General features: G+C 37.1%; 1 protein-coding gene and 1 non-coding gene across 2 annotated transcripts; one reads left to right on the top strand and one right to left on the bottom strand.

Moving 5' to 3' along the window:
- Nucleotides 1–272: 272 nt before the first annotated feature.
- Nucleotides 273–4,469, top strand: LOC140858561 (cytochrome P450 716B2-like). The gene is made up of 4 exons (XM_073259451.1): nt 273–837; nt 2,615–3,056; nt 3,383–3,570; nt 3,675–4,469. The coding sequence occupies exons 1-4, from the start codon at nt 343–345 to the stop codon at nt 3,996–3,998; spliced, it is 1,449 nt and encodes a 482-aa protein (XP_073115552.1). The 5' UTR covers nt 273–342; the 3' UTR covers nt 3,999–4,469.
- Nucleotides 1,225–1,326, bottom strand: LOC140859025 (U6 spliceosomal RNA). The gene has a single exon (XR_012142425.1). It is a non-coding gene; the product is annotated as a U6 spliceosomal RNA (small nuclear RNA).
- Nucleotides 4,470–17,680: the final 13,211 nt, after the last annotated feature.

The raw sequence follows: 17,680 nt of genomic DNA, 5'->3' as shown, positions 1-17,680 counted from the left end.
AATATTGTATCCAGACAATCTGTACAAACGACTAAACTAGTCACTTCCTTGTCTTCTCTAATTAATGCCCATAGAAAATTAAATGTGGACGACGTTAGGAGAGAGAGAAAAAGTTGATTTTACCCGCGGAACATTTTCAAATGATTCAAATGTCCTATCTTTCTGAAAGCGACCCGTAGCAAAGGGGGTGTCCCCAGTCAATTGGAAGGAAAACCAGGTACACTTGAACTCACCGAGTGGTTTGTATGACCAACTTTAATTTTATCCCAACTCTTTTAAAGCCTGGCCTCATTCTGCGTCTCTGAAATCTGCAGCCATATACTCAACATCTCCAATCTTCCAATGGCTATTGTAGCTTTGCTGGTTCTCTTCCTTGCCTTGCTGCCTATCATCCATCTTCTTCTGACCAAACAAAGAAGCTCATCAAAACGACTCCCTCCTGGCTCTCTAGGCCTCCCCATCATCGGCCAAAGCCTTGGCCTTCTCCGAGCCATGCAGGCGAGCACCGGCGAGCAGTGGCTCGAGGGAAGAATAAAAAGGTATGGGCCAATCTCGAAGCTATCACTCTTCGGGGCACCGACAATTTTTCTGACCGGTCCTGCTGCGAATAAGTTCATATTCATGAATGAAGCATTGGTTCCCCAGCAACCAAGTTCTCTTACCAGGATACTGGGCAAAAGGACCATAATTGAATTGGTTGGAAAGGATCACAAGCGTGTGAGAGCAGCAGTGATGCAGTTCCTGAAGCCAGATGTGTTGAAGAATTACGTGGGCAAAATAGACAGGGAGGTCAGGCATCATCTTAAGATGAATTGGATCGGCCGGCAGACCGTCACGGTATGGTTCTTATCTTGCTTGTTATAACCAAAAGTAATGATATTGGAAGGGCACTGCCCTTTGGGATATCAGTCACAGTCAAAAATAGATAAATAGATATAAATATAAATATAAATAAAATCTTGAAAGAAAAGAAGCTAAAAGAAGAAAAGCAATTTAGAGGTGTTAACATGGTTACAATTCAAGGCAATAAATCGATCATGATGCTGAATTGTTGATGCATGGGTGTGAGGCTGTTACTTAACAAAAAATAAAACGGAGGATTCCCCACCTACCCAACTCTGTTCGTGGCCCAGCGTAGTACTACTTTATCAACGGTCATATCATATGACAATTTTGGAGTCATAACTTTTGCATTAAGCATATGTGCATAACCAATATTTTGCTGTTTTTTGGGATCATTTCTCGATCTGTGCATGCCATTCTTGCACAGGGGTATGCTAATCTTCTCTATATTGTTTCAATTTTATCAGATTCAGATATTACTAAAGAGATACCAATATCTTGCTGTTATCTGGCCTCCTATATTAACTGGTATCAACATTTTGTTATAATATCTAGAGCCTTATTGCTTAAGTATCTTAACAAGATCCAGCGATTAAAAAGATTAACGGTAGTCGTGAGGCGGCCCAGCCTAAAAACATGGGATGTAATCTTCCAAGCGATTTTAAAACGTAAGCCTCAAAAATTTAATTCAACTAATTATATACAACATGATGGCAATAGGAATATTACTCATGAACGGTTGTAAATCATCAATCGCTCTCCACTAAGAATTAAGAAGCTTAAGGTATCTAGAATAGACTAAAACTTAAGATTTCATAGAGAATAGAAATGAGGAATAAAAGAAATGAGTTTGCAGCTTTCTTGAAGGCATAACCATCATTTCAGAATCAATGAAGGCAAATTTTATGTCATTAATCTTAAGAGGATACTAGTTAGCAAAATAAGAATCTTAAGCTTCTATTTTGCTAAAGTTTTATACGTTGTTAGCCATTAAAAAAATATTTTTTTTATTTTTTAATTTTTAAAAAATAAAAATTAAAAAGCAATATTTGGTAACACCATGAAAAGCAAAAAGCAACAAGCAAAAGAATTAAAATAATTACTTTATATGCAAAGCAAAAATTTTTTGCTTTTCAAAACTTACTTTTCTGCTTTTTTTTTACTTCCGCAAATCTAAAACGCCAAATCAAAAAATAAAGAGTCCAAATCTTTCTTTCTCATTGAGCTCTTTACCTTCCTACCCCCTTCTCTCTCCCTTCCTGAATCCTTCTCCCTCATCGAGCTCTTCATCTGCCGTCCTCAAACGTTGCTTTTTGCTTTATAGAAATGTAGTTATCAAATATATTTTTTACTTTTTTTGTTTTTACTCAATAACAAAAATTAAAAAATAAAAAATATTTTTTAAAAATTAAAAATCAAAAAGTGTAACCAAAGGCACCTTAAGAATCTCATACCTCCTTGCTTTAAAGACTATTGTAAATCTCATACCTCCCTCTTGCTTTAATGACTATTGTAAGGTATATGTTTCGATTCAAATATGTAAGCCCTAGTAAGCGATTTCAAGGTGGAAGCCTGAGTCTGTTTTATACCGCCTTAGAAGCATTTCAAGTCTCAAGCTAGCTTTTCTAAATAAAAGAGAAGCTGCAAATGCCCATTATGGGACTAATAGACGTCACCATGGGATCAATTACTTGCTATTAGAGCAAAACAATTGCGACAATAACAGGCACAGATACAAGCACAGCACTGATATCCTCGTAACTATTTTCAGGTGTTGCCTTTAATGAAGGGTCTCACGTTTGACATCATATGCTCCCTCATATTTGGGTTGGAGAGAGGGCCCCTACGAGAAGGCCTTGGAAAGGATTGTGCGGACATGCTGGCGGGAATGTGGGCAGTGCCCTTGAACCTGCCCTTCACCCACTTCGGTAAGAGCCTGAGAGCAAGCCATCGGGCTCGAAAAGTGCTCACCAGAATCACCCGAGAGAGAAGGGCTATGGTGGCCCAAGGCCAGGTCTCTTCTAGTGAAGACCTCATCACCCATTTGCTTACCTTGGGTGGTGAAGATGGCACCAATGGATTAACTGATGAAGAAATTGTGGACAATGCGATGCTCGTCTTGGTAGCTGGTCATGACACCTCGTCCACCCTCATGACCTTTATGATGCGCCACCTCGCCAACGATCAGGTCACCTATGCTGCTGTTGTTCATGGTAACAAATCTTCTTGATGCAGTTTGATTTTTATTTTACATGCATTAGCAACAGAAGTATATGCTTTAATTAATTCCACTATATATATATATGATTTATATGAGTTTTTTAAATGATTGCCTCATGTTTTTTATAAGAATTCTTCTACATTTTGTCACATTTGAGACATTCCACTACCCATACTTCACCACTCTCTTGAATTCAACGAAGCCCACAAAATGTTCCTTTATAATTAGTGGGGACTCTGGTGTACACTCAGTAGAATCGAATTATTAATCTTCTATTTCTTCTTCTATCACTTTGTACTCTTTTATTATGGACTGCAGAGCAGGAAGAGATAGCCAAAAGCAAGGCCCCAGGGGAGGCTCTAACGTGGGATGATCTTTACAAGATGAAGTATACATGGAGAGTTGCGCTGGAGATACTAAGGATGATCCCTCCACTGTTTGGGAGCTTTCGAAGAGCTCTCAAAGATGTTGAGTTTGATGGGTACCTCATACCAAAAGGGTGGCAGGTAGGGAGACAAAACTTGAAGAATTTTTTACTAATTGCTACATTTGAATAGAAGATTTTTAGCCATTCTTATAGAACTTGAATTTTGTCCCTCTAATGTTTTAGGTGTTCTGGGCATCAAGCATAACACATATGGACGCTAATATTTTCCAAGAACCATGTAAATTTGATCCAACACGATTTGAGAATCAATCATCAATTCCACCTTACTGCTTTGTGGCATTTGGAAGCGGGCTGCGAATTTGCCCCGGCAGTGAGTTTGCAAGAATAGAGACACTTGTTACAATGCATTATCTAGCCACGAGATTCAAATGGAGATTATGCTGCAAAGATGATGCTTTCGTCAGGGATCCAATGCCATCACCTACTCAAGGCCTTCCAGTCGAACTTGAGCCTAAGAATAAAGAACAACTTATGATTGTTAAATAAATTGAATCCTCGAAGGTTGATCTTTTTCCTTTTTATTTTTCTTTTTGTGTAAAAAGAGGACAGGGAATTGTCAAGAGGACGTCAAGGTCATTATGGAACAAGATGCATTTTGTTCTGTATCATGGAAAACAAAAAATGGTACACTGGCTGTTGGCGGGTCCAGCTGTCAGAGAAGATCTAGGATCTGCCACGTTGCATGGTTTGCACCGCTGATTGCTTTGCTTGATGTTAGTTGTTGCGGTCAATCTCCTATTGCATCTATCGTTGGAGAAAAATATCTGCAAAAAAAAATTTATATTGATCGAAATTATGTCTGGTGGAGATCCTTCAATGTTTAAGTCAGTAAAGAGTGATGAACAACAGATAGAATATTCAAAGCAGCAGAGTATCAGCTCAAAAAAGTATCTTACCTAAATATTGTTCATTTACCTCCTTTATAGACAAGTTATTGATAACCTTTTGTAACGGTTAGAGACGTGGGTCTCACTTATTCTGATACTATGTGATCGTAGGATGGGCGGTTATACCTACCACTGATCATGTTCTGGTCATTATGCACTTTCTGCGCTAGTTGTTTCTGGTGTGCCGACTCTATGTCGGTAGTCTAAATATGTCGATTATATATCGGTAATTGTGGAAGCCTGAATGATCATCGATCGACAACTCTGATATGCCGATGGTCATCGATTTAGAATCAGTAGAGTCGTCATTGTCGGAATTTGCTAGAGAGATTGAGAATAACCGACTTTGATCGGTCAATCGATTGATAGTCAGCAGTTCGTGCTTATCGAGCCGATTGAATGTCAGAATCGGAGGAGTCGGTTGAATTGCCCCAACAGTTGCCTCCCACTCCCAAGTTCAAGGTAGTCTGACATATGGATTAGCACGTGGTTTGATACGTTGGACGAAGGGAGTTGCCACATATTGTCTCGAGCTCCAATTCGACTGCAGACATTAATGATTTTTTTGAAAAACAAAAGGTCTCTAGCCGTTTTGTCGTTTTGATAACCGTGAGATCATCATTGGGGTGTCATTTCAAGAAGATAGTCTGACGTCCGATGAATCCGAATGATTTGATTCTGACTAGTCGATTTCAACCATATATCCAGATGTCATTGGCTCTGTGCCGTTCACGCAGATAGTAGTGAGGTGGTATAATTTGAAGGTAGGTGCGTCGAACCGTCTGATCAATAATCGATTTTGATGTAGCCACGTGTCAAAATCTGGAGAAGCATTGATTTGAATAACTTCATCCGGACTATTGAAGGGTCCTATATATATATATAATATCACTTTCATTTAGATCTTCTGCTTTTGCATTCGTCATTCTCTTCTGCAGCAAAGGGTTCCATCTCGGATGCTGAGAGCTTTCGGAGTCTTTTTTGTTCTTCACATCATTTTCTAGTTTCAGGTTAAGTTTTCACTCCTTCCTTCTAGGTTTTCATCTTTCTTCTTTTAATTTTCAATGGTAAATAGGGATAAGAAAGTGAAGGCTTCAACTTTTCGAGATAGTCAATCGGAGAATCCAATCGATGATTTTCTTTCGGATCCAGAGATGGAGGTTTCTTTCTTGTTTGGATCCAATGTCGATCGGCTTTCGAAATAGTATTGTATCTCGAAGCAATTTCAACTCTTTGCTCTTGGTTCGGATGGTCAAGTGAATTCTCCTCCGGATCAGGTTGCATTCTATGTAGCGGACCTTCGGGTCGGTCTTCGATTTTTAATTCTGGAGTTTGTCCGAAATCTCCTTGATTACTACCATCTTTACCCTACTCAATTAGCTCCGAATTTCATTCGGCTAATTATTAGTTTTGCTTTATTGTGTCATCTCATTCCAACTAACCCTAGTCCTTCTCTTTTTCGAGCCTTCTTCATCCTTCGTCCTCATCCAAAAGTCAAAGGTTGGTGGTTTTTCAACCCAAGAAAGGGTCTACCTTTTATTTCTGATCTTCCATCATCTATTCATAAGTGAAAGAATCAATTTTTCTTTGTCTTTTCTTCGTCTGCTTGGGGCTTTCCTTCGTCCTAGAGCGATCCGAGAACCGGCCCAAATGAACATAGTCGATCAATATTATTGATCGAAAAGATTTTCTCTGACTCAAGGATATGAAAGTCCCAACATAGTGAGAGCTAATGACGGAGCAAGCTCTCTATGATGCCGGACTTAGTTTGGTGACTTCTTTAGGTATAGCAAAGTCGATCTTTTGATTTTTCATTTACTTTCAAATTTTGTAGCTGACCTTTTACTTTTTGATTGCAGCTATGCATTCAGCAGCACGAGTCCCAGCTGTTGATATTCGTCAACATGCTACCAGGAAGAGAGCAGCAACTGGCGTCGGATCATCCCAAATGACAAAAAAGAGTCAGATTGGTTCAGCATCGGTACCGACGAGGGAGCCTGACATTCCATCGATGGTAACTCCTGGTGCTGAGCCGGTTATAGTGTTGTCGGCTCCAACAACGCTTCCTTCTATTGAAGTGCCATCGGTTAAAGTACAGACGGCGAGAGATGAAGATGCCGCACCAAAACCATTGGCGGTACTATTAGTAGGGGTTTAGGCCAAATCTGCAGTCACGGCCAAACCAGAACCGTCTGCTACCAGGTAGACTATTCCTCAGGTGCCTCTCGCTGTGCCAACGCGGTCTCGAGCACAGTCAAGCTCCAACTTTGGTGAACGACCGCCAACTGGAGAGCGAGAAAAAGCACCGGCTATTTCTGTCGAGCATGGATCATCAACGAGTCTCCCCATCCTCTTCGACATTCGGATCCCAGTCGATGAGTCAATTTTGGCCAATTCGATATTGGCTAAACGACTCATCAAGACTGCTCTTCTCCTGACTAACAGAGAGAATAGGAAAGATCGGACTATGCCCAAAATATTTTCTTCCTTTTACCCGATGATCTTTGGAGTAAGTTGACGATACTTATTTTTTTTTTTAAAATCTGACTTGTTCTTTCTTTTCAGTTGGCACACGATATGAACGTTTTGAAGAGTGGATATCGAAAATTTGTTGAGCTTCATTGGGCCTGGATGGACAGGGTCGCAGTCACAAATGTCGAGAAAGCTACTGCCGTCGAACAGCTTCAAGCAGCAACTGAACAGGAGAAGGAGCTCCAAGAAGAGATCTCCCATGCGACAGCTAAATTGGAGTCCACCAGAGTCGAATTAGGGTCTGCTCAACAGAATATCACATCCCTAGAGTCTCGGATTAAGAGCAAAAAGCATTCAATCAATCGGCTTCAGAGGAAAAGGGACGGATGCATAGAAGAACTTGAGGTGGAGTGCGAGAGGCATCGGGCACCAAAGAGAGGTTGGCACTGGCCAATGTAGAGTCGGCCTCCGCCATAGAAGAGGCAGAGTCAATGAAAGGTGCTTTGAATCTAGCCATTGAGAATTTCAGAGAATCACAGGAGTACAAGGATGAAATTCTCAAGAGCAGATTCACCTTCTATTGTGTCGGATACAAAGACGGCAGAGATGCAATTAGAAAACTGTATCCGGACTTAGATCTGAGCAGTATCATCCCTCTTAGTTTGGGAGAAGAGGCTATCGAGGAAACCACCATATCGAATGAGGGAGATGCACCGGCTACATCAGAATCTGCTCCAACCATCCAAGCTATATTGGAGCAAGCTGAAGAAGAAGCCAACTGGTGACCGGTATAATATCTTCTCTCTTTTTTTTGTAATCAGACAATAGTTCAATTTTGTAATTGGACCCTGGGTCTAATTTTGTAATCTCTTCTTTAACGAATAAAAAGAAATTTTCTAAGTATGGAATCTCTTTTCAATCTTGATGTATAGTCAATGTCATTGAATAACAATCAGATTATCGATTATCCATCGGTGAGTTGAATGTCGACCAATAATCGTAGTAGAGTTTGTCTGCTAGTCGGGTGTCAACCGACTTACCTTGTAGACCTTTTAGGTATTTGATAGACGGTGACAAGTCGAATATCCTTCGACTGACTATAGTTAAGTTAGTATATTTTCTACTCGATCGGAGTCAAGTCAGCATAATATTCTGCTTAACTAAAGCTAAGTCGGTGTGAGTAGTCATTCGACTTAAGTCGATTTTTACAGTAAAAAATCAAGACATAGTCGGTACGAATTGATCGATTATTTATCGGTGATGTCATTTTTGTAGATAACTTGTAGATAACTGAAGATTTTAAGATTTAGAATCTCAATATTTCATTCCAAACATATCAGCATTCCAAGTCCGAGAAATAGTCGTTCCATCGAGAGTTTCTAGTCGATATGCATCCGGATGAATTATCTCGATTATCTTGTAAGGTCCTTTCCAGTTTAAAGATAATTTTTCTTGATCCAGAGGCTTTGAAACTTCTGCCTTTCTTAGGATCAGGTCTTCTGGATGAAAAACTTTCAGTTTGACCTTTGCATTGTAATATCAGGCTATTCTCAGTCGATATGCTGTCATCCGAACTTAAGCTTGCTGTCGGACTTTCAGGAGTAAGTCTAGATCGGCTCTTCGATATTCAGAATTACTCGACTCATTATATTGCTCAACTCTTACTGATGGCAATCCGATCTCAAGTGAAATTATCGCCTCAGTTTCATAAGCTAAGTTGAATGGTGATTCTCCTATCGGTATATGAGGAGTTATCCGATATGCCCATAAGATTGGATATAATTCTTTCACCCAAAGGCCTTTAGCTTCATTCAATCTGGTCTTGAGACCATATAGAATTATTCGATTTGTCACCTCCACTTCATCATTAGATTGTGGATGGCCGACTGAAGTAAGCTTGTGCATAATATAAAATTTTGCATAAAATTTTTTGAAATTTTAATTGTCAAATTATCGATCATTGTCAGTGATGATAGTATGTGGTAGACTGAATCTGCATATGATTAATTTTTGAATGAAGTCTTCCATCTTACTTTCAGTGATTTATGCTAAGGGTTCTGCTTTCACCTATTTGATAAAATAATTAATGGCAATCACTATAAATTTTTTCTGATCAGATGTCGGACGGAAAGGACCAAGTATATCGATTTTTCATTATGTGAAGAGCCATGGTACAATAATTGCTGTCAGCTTGCTGGTCGGTTGATATTATATGTTAGCATACTTCTGACATGATTCACAACTTCGAACAAGTTCAGCTGTATCTTTTTTCATGATGGGCCAATAATATCCTTATCGCAAGACTTTATAAGCTAATAATTTATCCCCTAAGTGATTTTCATAAATCTCTTCATGAACTTCTCGGAGCGCATAGTCGGTATCCGTTGGTCTCAAGCACTTTAGTAAGAGAAGGGAGAATGACCTTTCATAGAGTTGTCTATTTATTAAAATATATTGTGAGGCCATCCACCTTAGTCATTTGGCTTTTGAAGGATCTGCAGGTAGAGTTCTATCAGTCAGAAATTGAATGATCAGGTCCATCCAACTTAGCTCGTCATTGATTTGTAGCACTTCTTTGATTTTGTCAATACTCGATTGTTTAAGGTATTCGATAAATGTCCGATCGAGCAAACTGAATAAAGTAGTTACGAGTCGAGAAAGTACATCAGTCCGAACATTCTCTACTCTTAGAATATGAGAGATCTCAAAATATTTCAAGATTGATATAAGATCTTCACTTTCTAAAGGTACTTCATTATAATGGGGTCTCGGACTTCAAACTCATCCTTAACTTGTTTGATGATCAGTTGTGAGTCGATGAAGACCTTCAAGTTGTTAATATCAAGTTCTTTGACAATCTTCAAGTCAATTAAAAGAGCTTCATATTCAGCTTGATTATTTAAGGCTTTAAAATTGAACCGAAGGACATATTCAGTTATGATTCCTTCGAAATTAGTAAGGATGAGACTGGCTTCACTGCCTTATGTGTTTGATGCTCCATCAACATGTAGTACCCACACCGATACTAAGTCTGCCCCAGGAGTTTCAATTTACTTCGATTTACCGTCAAGTTCATCTTTGGGATTATCATCGGATATAGTACACTCAGCGATAAAGTCGGTCAAAATTTGTGCCTTCATTGACAGTCGTGGATGATATTGAATATCAAATTCACTGAGTTTTATTGCCCACTTCATCATTCAACCTGAAGTATTGGGTCGGTAGAGAATTGCCCTCAATGGTTGATCTATCAAGATAACTATTGGATGTGCTTGAAAGTACAATCGAAGTCATTGTGATGATATGATCAAAGCATAGATCATCTTTTTCACTCTTGAATATCATATTTCAGTATTATGAAGTACCTTGCTAGTATAATAAATTGGTCATTGAATTCAATTTTCGTCCTCCTAAATAAGTATGGAACTAACCATCTCTATCAAAGTCATCAAATAAAGATACAATATTTCTCTCATCTTTGGTTTTGTGAGTAATGGTGGAGATGTCAAATATTTTTTCAGATCCTCGAAGGATTGTTGGCACTCATCTAATCATGAAAAATTTTATGCTTGTCGTAAGGTCTTGAAGAAGGATAGACATTCTTTTGTCGGCCTTGAGATGAATCGACTGACTACAACGATCTTTCTATTGAGTTATTGTATCTTTTTTTTGGAGGTCAGATACTTTATATTAATGATCACCTTTATTTTCTTGAGATTAGCTTCAATTCTTTGTTGTGACACAAGAAATTTAAAAAAAATTTTAGCGGTTACCCTGAATGCACACTTAGTTGGATTCAATTTCATTTGATGTCATTGAAGTGTGTCGAAGACTTCTTCCAAGTTCCAAATATGATTAAAAGTTTCAAAATTTTTCACCAGCATATCATCAATATAGACCTCCATGTTGCATCCAATTTGTGCCTGGAATAGTCTGCTGACTAACCATTGATAAGTAGATTCAGCATTCTTTAAACCAAATGACATTACTTTGTAATAGTAGATGCCTTTGTCAGTTATGAAGGCAGTGTGCTCCTCATCTTTGGGTGTTATCCGAATTTAATTGTAGCCCACAAAGGCATCCATAAAGCTCAAAAGTCAGTATCCCAAAGTTGCATTAACTAGTTGGTCGATCTTTGGTAAGAAAAAATTATCCTTCAAACAAGCTTCATTTAAATTTGTATAGTCGATGTAGATTTTTTATTTTTCATTGGCTTTTCTCACCATCACTACATTGACAAGTCAATCGAGATAATTAACATCTCTGATGAAACTAGCTGCGAGAAGCTTGTCGACTTCTTCATCGATGATCTTCTATCTTTCAGGAGCAAAAGGTCTTTACTTTTGCCTCACTAGTTTAACTTTAAGATCAATGTTTAGTCGGTGAGTTATTACATCTGGAGAAATTTCTAGCATATCGGTCGCTGACCAAGCAAAAATATCAGCATTTGCTTTTAGTAGATTCACCAGTTGTTGTCGTTCTGGATCAGATAATTGTGATCCAATTTAGACCATCTTTTTAGGATTATCTTTCTTCAAGGGGATGGAAATCAGTTGCTTGGTTGGTTCACCCCTTTCTTCATTTTCTCTTTGGTCCAATTTATCAATAGACAAAGAACCTTCAGATTGATTATTTTTTATAGAGACTATGAAGCAACGTCGAGTAAGTTTTTGATCTCCATGTATTTTTCTGACTCTATTTTTTATTGAAAATCAGACTAATAAATGATATGTTGATACAACTACTCTCAAGGTATTGAGTCTTGATCGTCCAAGTATGACATTGTAAGTCGAAAAAACTTGAACATTCGTGAATATCAAGAGAATGGTACTTTATTATGGATCTGTTCCTGCGATTAGTAGGAGAGTAATTTTTTCTTCTACGATAACTGCATCTCCAATAAAACTGACTAATGGTATTGAGTAAAACTTTCATTATCGAATAAAAGAGAACATCATTAGAACTTTCATTATCGACTAGAATTTTTTTCACATCATAATTTACTATCGTTGTCGAGATGATGACAGCATCATCATGAAAAGTCTGTATTCTTCAAACATCATCTTTCGAAAAAGATATTATCTTGTCATGTCATTATTTTTTTGTCAACTATTCTTCAGAAGTTGCCCCCCAATCCTTTGGTTGTCCAAAAATCATGTTGATTACTCCCGTCGAGGCTAATTGTTGATCGTCTCCTCAGCTTATGGCTGAGGCTATTGGTTGGTGGGAGGTTAAGTTAAACGATCTTATCGAAATCTTCCAAGATAGCCACATCAGATCAAGGCCTCTATTTCATCCCTGAGCTAAATACATTGTTTGGTATTGTGACCATGATCATGATGAAACTGACAATATTTTTTCCTATCATGACTCTTCGGTGGTGCTTTCATCAGAGGGGGATGTCGAAAATACTCCTCTCCTTCGTTCTTCATTAAGATCTGCACACGAAGAGCAGAAAGAGAAGTATAAAAGTCATATCTATTGTCATAATTATTTGACCTTGGACTCCATCGGTGGGGTGAAGCTCTTTTATTGGTTGTTGACCGACTTGATTCGATCAGAGCTTCAATTTTTTTTATTTCTTTTTCTGACTGGCATCGGTTAGAAGCACCTTCATCCATACGAATATACTTGATGCACACTCTAAAAGTTCAGCATAGATCTGAGGGAGAGTTTTATCCAGAGAGTAGGTGAATCTGGATCTCTTCATACCTCTTTTCATAGCCAAGATGGCCATATCTTCATTGAGATCCTTGATCTTAAGTGTGGTCCTGTTAAAGTAAGCCACAAAATCTCTCAATGTCTCTGTCTCACCTTACTTGATAGAGAAGAGACTATCTTATATCTGCCGCACCTTTCGGTTAGTGCTAAAATGGGCCATGAATGAGTGTTCGAGTTGCTCAAAAGAAGTTATTGTTAGATATGTACTCTAGAAGTCAATCTTAGCTGACACATACTTTTTCTTAGGATATATTTTGTACTTAATGAGCAATCTTTATAATCAATCATGTCATTCGTGTTCATGATTTGTCTTAAAAATTAATAAAGATGATTTTATATATTCTCAAGGTGTTGAGAATTTGAGACATACATCATTAGTGGTTAATTTTTAAATGCTCCAAATCGAAGGATTATTACGGAGGACAATGATCAATCCATTCAAGATTGATGTACAGATCACCTCTCTTTAGGACAGATGAGTCTCGAGTCTGCAGTGTAGAGACACTGAGGTGAGAGTGTAGATAGTTGTTAGAGATAACTTGCACTGAGCGTGACCAACATGAGAAATCACTTGGATATCTACTCACTCGTCAGTGGTCTTCTCGATACTGCAGTGGTGTGACTAGTCCTTTGACCTGCGGTATATTGGCTATTCACAGTGAGGCTACTTAGTTTGACTACACGTTCTCTTGGTCCCTAGCCATTCAGATTCTTGCTGTGTATGTTGGCTATTATAGGTTCAAGTTCGTTGTTTGAAGTAGGATGCATGTAGATGGAATCTATCGACCTTGGTAGACAAGAAGTCATATGCGATTCGTAAGATTGAGTTCAAAAAATCTTTGGCCAGAGTAAGTATGAATACTGAAAAAGAGTTTTCACGAGATTCACAAATGAACTCGAATCGAGCCAATCTAGCATATGACTAACGATGGAGTTTGACAAATTCTCTATGACCTCCGTCTAGTCGAAACTCACGATAGAGAGATTGTATCACACGATAACTGCACCTAGGGGTTCATCTTTTTCTATTCTGCTGGATTGCCACTACATGCTACTAGACATCATTGGTGGATCGTGAGAACTCATTAAGATCATTTTCAGATCAATGATCCTTATTGAGGTGAGTTAAAATCATTCTAACCCATCAAAAAGAGTTTCGATGATACTGTGATGGAGATCACGGTATGTCTCACTACTAGACAGAATAGAACCTGAGGGGTCACACATAAAAGGAACATGACCTGATCAATTACTTAGATCATATTCAAATTATCAATCAAATTGATAGTTTAAATTTTAGAAATTGCTAATTCGTAATCGTTACAGTTTTGACAGCTGCTAATTGTTAGTGCAGGGACTTAATTATAAATCTTATAATTTTATTGAGGCTGATTAATTTATATATTAAATTTTAATTAATTTAAATTTAATTTAATTTAATTTAATTTAATTTAATATTAATTGAGTTTAATTATTTAAATTAGATTTGGATTTCAAGCTTGATTGAATCAGACTTGACAGCTTTTCAAATTTGACTCGATTCGGACTCGATTTGAATCTGATTAAGATTCAACTTGAATCAAAAGAACCATGACTCAGAGTGCCCGAGTTTTCTAAGACTCTCTCATCAGATTTCATGCCAAGAAGGGAGGGCGCACATTAAGACGCACCCCTTTTTTCTTCTTGTGCGCGTGAAGGAGAGGGGGCGCCAACCACCTTATCTGGGAGTCTCTTTCTTCCATATTTTATTCTTATTTGAATTTGATTTAAAATAAGATAAAAACTCATCTGATATGGCATGTAAGGAATCATATTTTTGTGTGACAAAAATTTGAAAAAAATTTGGCGTGCGCTAATTTTTATGGGAGTTCCTTTCTTGCCACACAATATTATTTCCACACCCTTCTATCCATTGATTTGGATTTGAATGCCTAAGATCAAATAAGATTTGATCTTTTAGGGTGTTAAGAAGAGGTTGTGCATGGGATAAGAGGTTTGGTGTGACAAAAATTAAAAGAAGGGTGTGAGTTTTTGGCATTAAGAAGTGGGCGACTTCTTTAGGATAAAATCATCTCAATGCCTCCTCCTCCTTTCTTCCTTACATCCCAATACCCAGATCTGATAGAGATTAGATCTAAGAAAGAAAAAGAGAAGAAGCAAAGTTCTTTTTTCCTTCTTGGTGATCTGATTCAGATCTCGTCGGATCTGCATGAAAAAGTTCGTGCAGCGATCTCCTTCTTTGAGATCTAGAAGAAGAGATGTAGATCCAATACCGAGGAGCAAGATCCGCAAGGTGCTAGCACATCGATGATCTTGATGCTCTGATCATACATCTTTGTGTGGATATCAGCAGAGGTCGGACACATGTGTGGCTACGATCAGAATCCTAAACATCCATAGGATCCAAAGTATGAAGATATGATCTCCGATTTGATTTTGCTAACATTTATTTTCTTTTAGATTTCAGATCAAGGTAGTATGTTCATGTCAAGATCCTAGCTATGATTTTTAGATCAGATCTGGTATATGTTTAAATTAAAATATTTTTTAATTTATTTACTTTCACGATATAAACTTTTAAAAAAATTTTAAACTAAACATACGAAACCATAGCATATTCTAATAGTAGTATCAGAGCATAGGTTCTAATACGAATATGAAAATTTCTCAGATCTGAAATCTGATTTATAGAAATCAGATCTGAAGGTTAGTAAAATGATCAACATCATTTTGAAATAAGGTTGTCCTGACATAATCCTGTTATGCTGAATGGTTGTTCTAGAATGATGTAGAACATCAATTAATATTAGATCTGATTTTTCTACATGCTGTAATATGATTACAGAATTATTTTGGATCTAAAATTATTTCAAATCTAAAATAAATCATGAGTTATTTAGATCTAAAATTAGTTTTAAATCTGAATATATTAATTAAGATTTAATTTGAATTTAGTATGATTACTAAATTTTTTTCTTATATGCCTAGATTCAATATTATTATTCATATGTTTGACATATGAAAGATAATTAGATTTGATTTTTAATTAATTACATATGTGATATATTAGATTAATCTCTTAGTAGCTTAGTAATTGAATTGGAATAATCACCATGGCCATCTGGTCATAAGAAGATGAAGGGATTAAAGTCCCTCTCTTGCCCATTCGATGGATTTTTCTCTTATGACGTGTTGGGGTGCTGACTGTGATATTTTTTATGAAGTTGAACAGTGAATGAAAAATTATATGTGATACATATTTTAGATTTAAATCAGATTATGCATATATTTTTATATATTTTAAATTATTAAATATTATATGTAATATATTATTTTAACACACGATCTAAAATTTAATTTTTATAAAATTCTAGATCCAAAACCCTAGGTTTTGTTTGCATGAAATCATAAAATCATGACTGGCATGCCTGTGGAGTCGACTCGATTCTCAATTGGGTTAACTCGAGTGTTTGGTGAGTTGATTCTTTTTTGTTAGAGTCGACTCAAGACCCTGGTAGGTCAGCTCATTTACAGATGAGCCGGTTCAATTGTGCAGGTTAGATCATAGGTTTCTATTTGTCTCAGTGTTGTGCTAATTCACTGTGACAAGTCGATTCGTATATCAAGATGAGCTAACTCGATTCTGTAGACAGCAAAATTGTATGAGATACAATATAAATTATTTAGATTAAAAATTATTTCAAGATCTAAACTTAAATCTATATAAATAATGCACTTAATTGAGAATTAAGATCTAAATTTCAATGCATAAAATATGAGTTTCGAATATGGATTGAACAAATTAGGTTTAGAGGCTAAACTACAACTAGGATCATTGATTAGATCAGGTTAGAATCCTTTTTCGATTTTGAGCAGTTGATCAAACCTAATCAAGTTGGTTGGGATTAGGTTAAAGGGGCTCAAAATTGAATTTAGTTGTAATTGGTCAAATTGATTCACATGTGATGTGAATTGATTAAGTCAAGACCGAATTGCTTAGCAGTTAAAGCTCGGGTTTATAGGTTAACCTAATTGATTCTCATCAACCAATTTGATATCTAAAGTAAGTATTAGATAGTGGTTCTTTAATTGGTTCCATTGTCTGACCTGATCAATTCGTTGGTGTCTAAAAAAAGTAATGGAGAGATGCTCACTCATCTTTACTTACCTGACTATTTTGGAAGATTATGTTTTGTATTAGTTTACTTGTTGATCTGGGTTCACCCATGCCGACTAAGTTGGTTAGACATGAAATGTGTTGATCCAAATCAGATTAGTCATTACATCAGATATATGTGACTAATTAGAAGAGATCTGAACCTAAATCTCTTCACTAAATATTAAGTCTATTGATCTTCCACCGTTGTAGAGATGCGGGTGCCTTTTTCGACATTGATCGTTCTCGACTGATTACAGTGATTCGGTTGCATCAGGAAGACACAACCACTCTATTGGCATTAGATGCCCCAGGGTAAAGATGGAGTTGGACTCAATAATTGTTAGGTGAGGGACCCAATGATGGCTTTACACTCGCTGGTGAACAGTGAGTCGGACTTAATTAAGAAATGTACCAATAACTGTGAGGTGAGGCCACAGGACTTAGAGACCAAATTACTGCAACATACTTGGAGAAGCATCTGGATAAAGAGTTATCCATATATTGATATACGTGTCACTAATAATTGTTAGGTGAGATACCGTACATTGATGGGACCGTAGCATCCACTAGAACTACTTATCGCGTTAGGGTTTCTATTTCTCCACCCGAAGAGTATGAGAGACTCAAAAAATTAGTGGGAGCCTTTATTTGTTTTTAAAATCTCTAGAACAAACTATTACAAGTATAATCATCTAATTAAATCTTTACTCTCTATAATCAATTCTTCAGCTTCTAACCCTCTAGCTTGAATCTTAAATATCAACCATTTAACCGAAATCAATTACATATTCTGGCTCAAAAATCTAAGAATAGTTCTTAGCTTTTAGAAATTAAGCCATGTTCTTTACCAGATTAACTCAATATCATCAGCTTTTCTAATCCATAGTCAACAAGCTATATTTGATAAATGGTTGGACATTAACAATTAG

This window comes from Elaeis guineensis, chromosome 6 (genome assembly GCF_000442705.2).
Source record: "Elaeis guineensis isolate ETL-2024a chromosome 6, EG11, whole genome shotgun sequence".
Classification (NCBI taxonomy): Eukaryota; Viridiplantae; Streptophyta; class Magnoliopsida; order Arecales; family Arecaceae; genus Elaeis; species Elaeis guineensis.
This window is presented reverse-complemented; position numbering and strand designations above follow the sequence as displayed.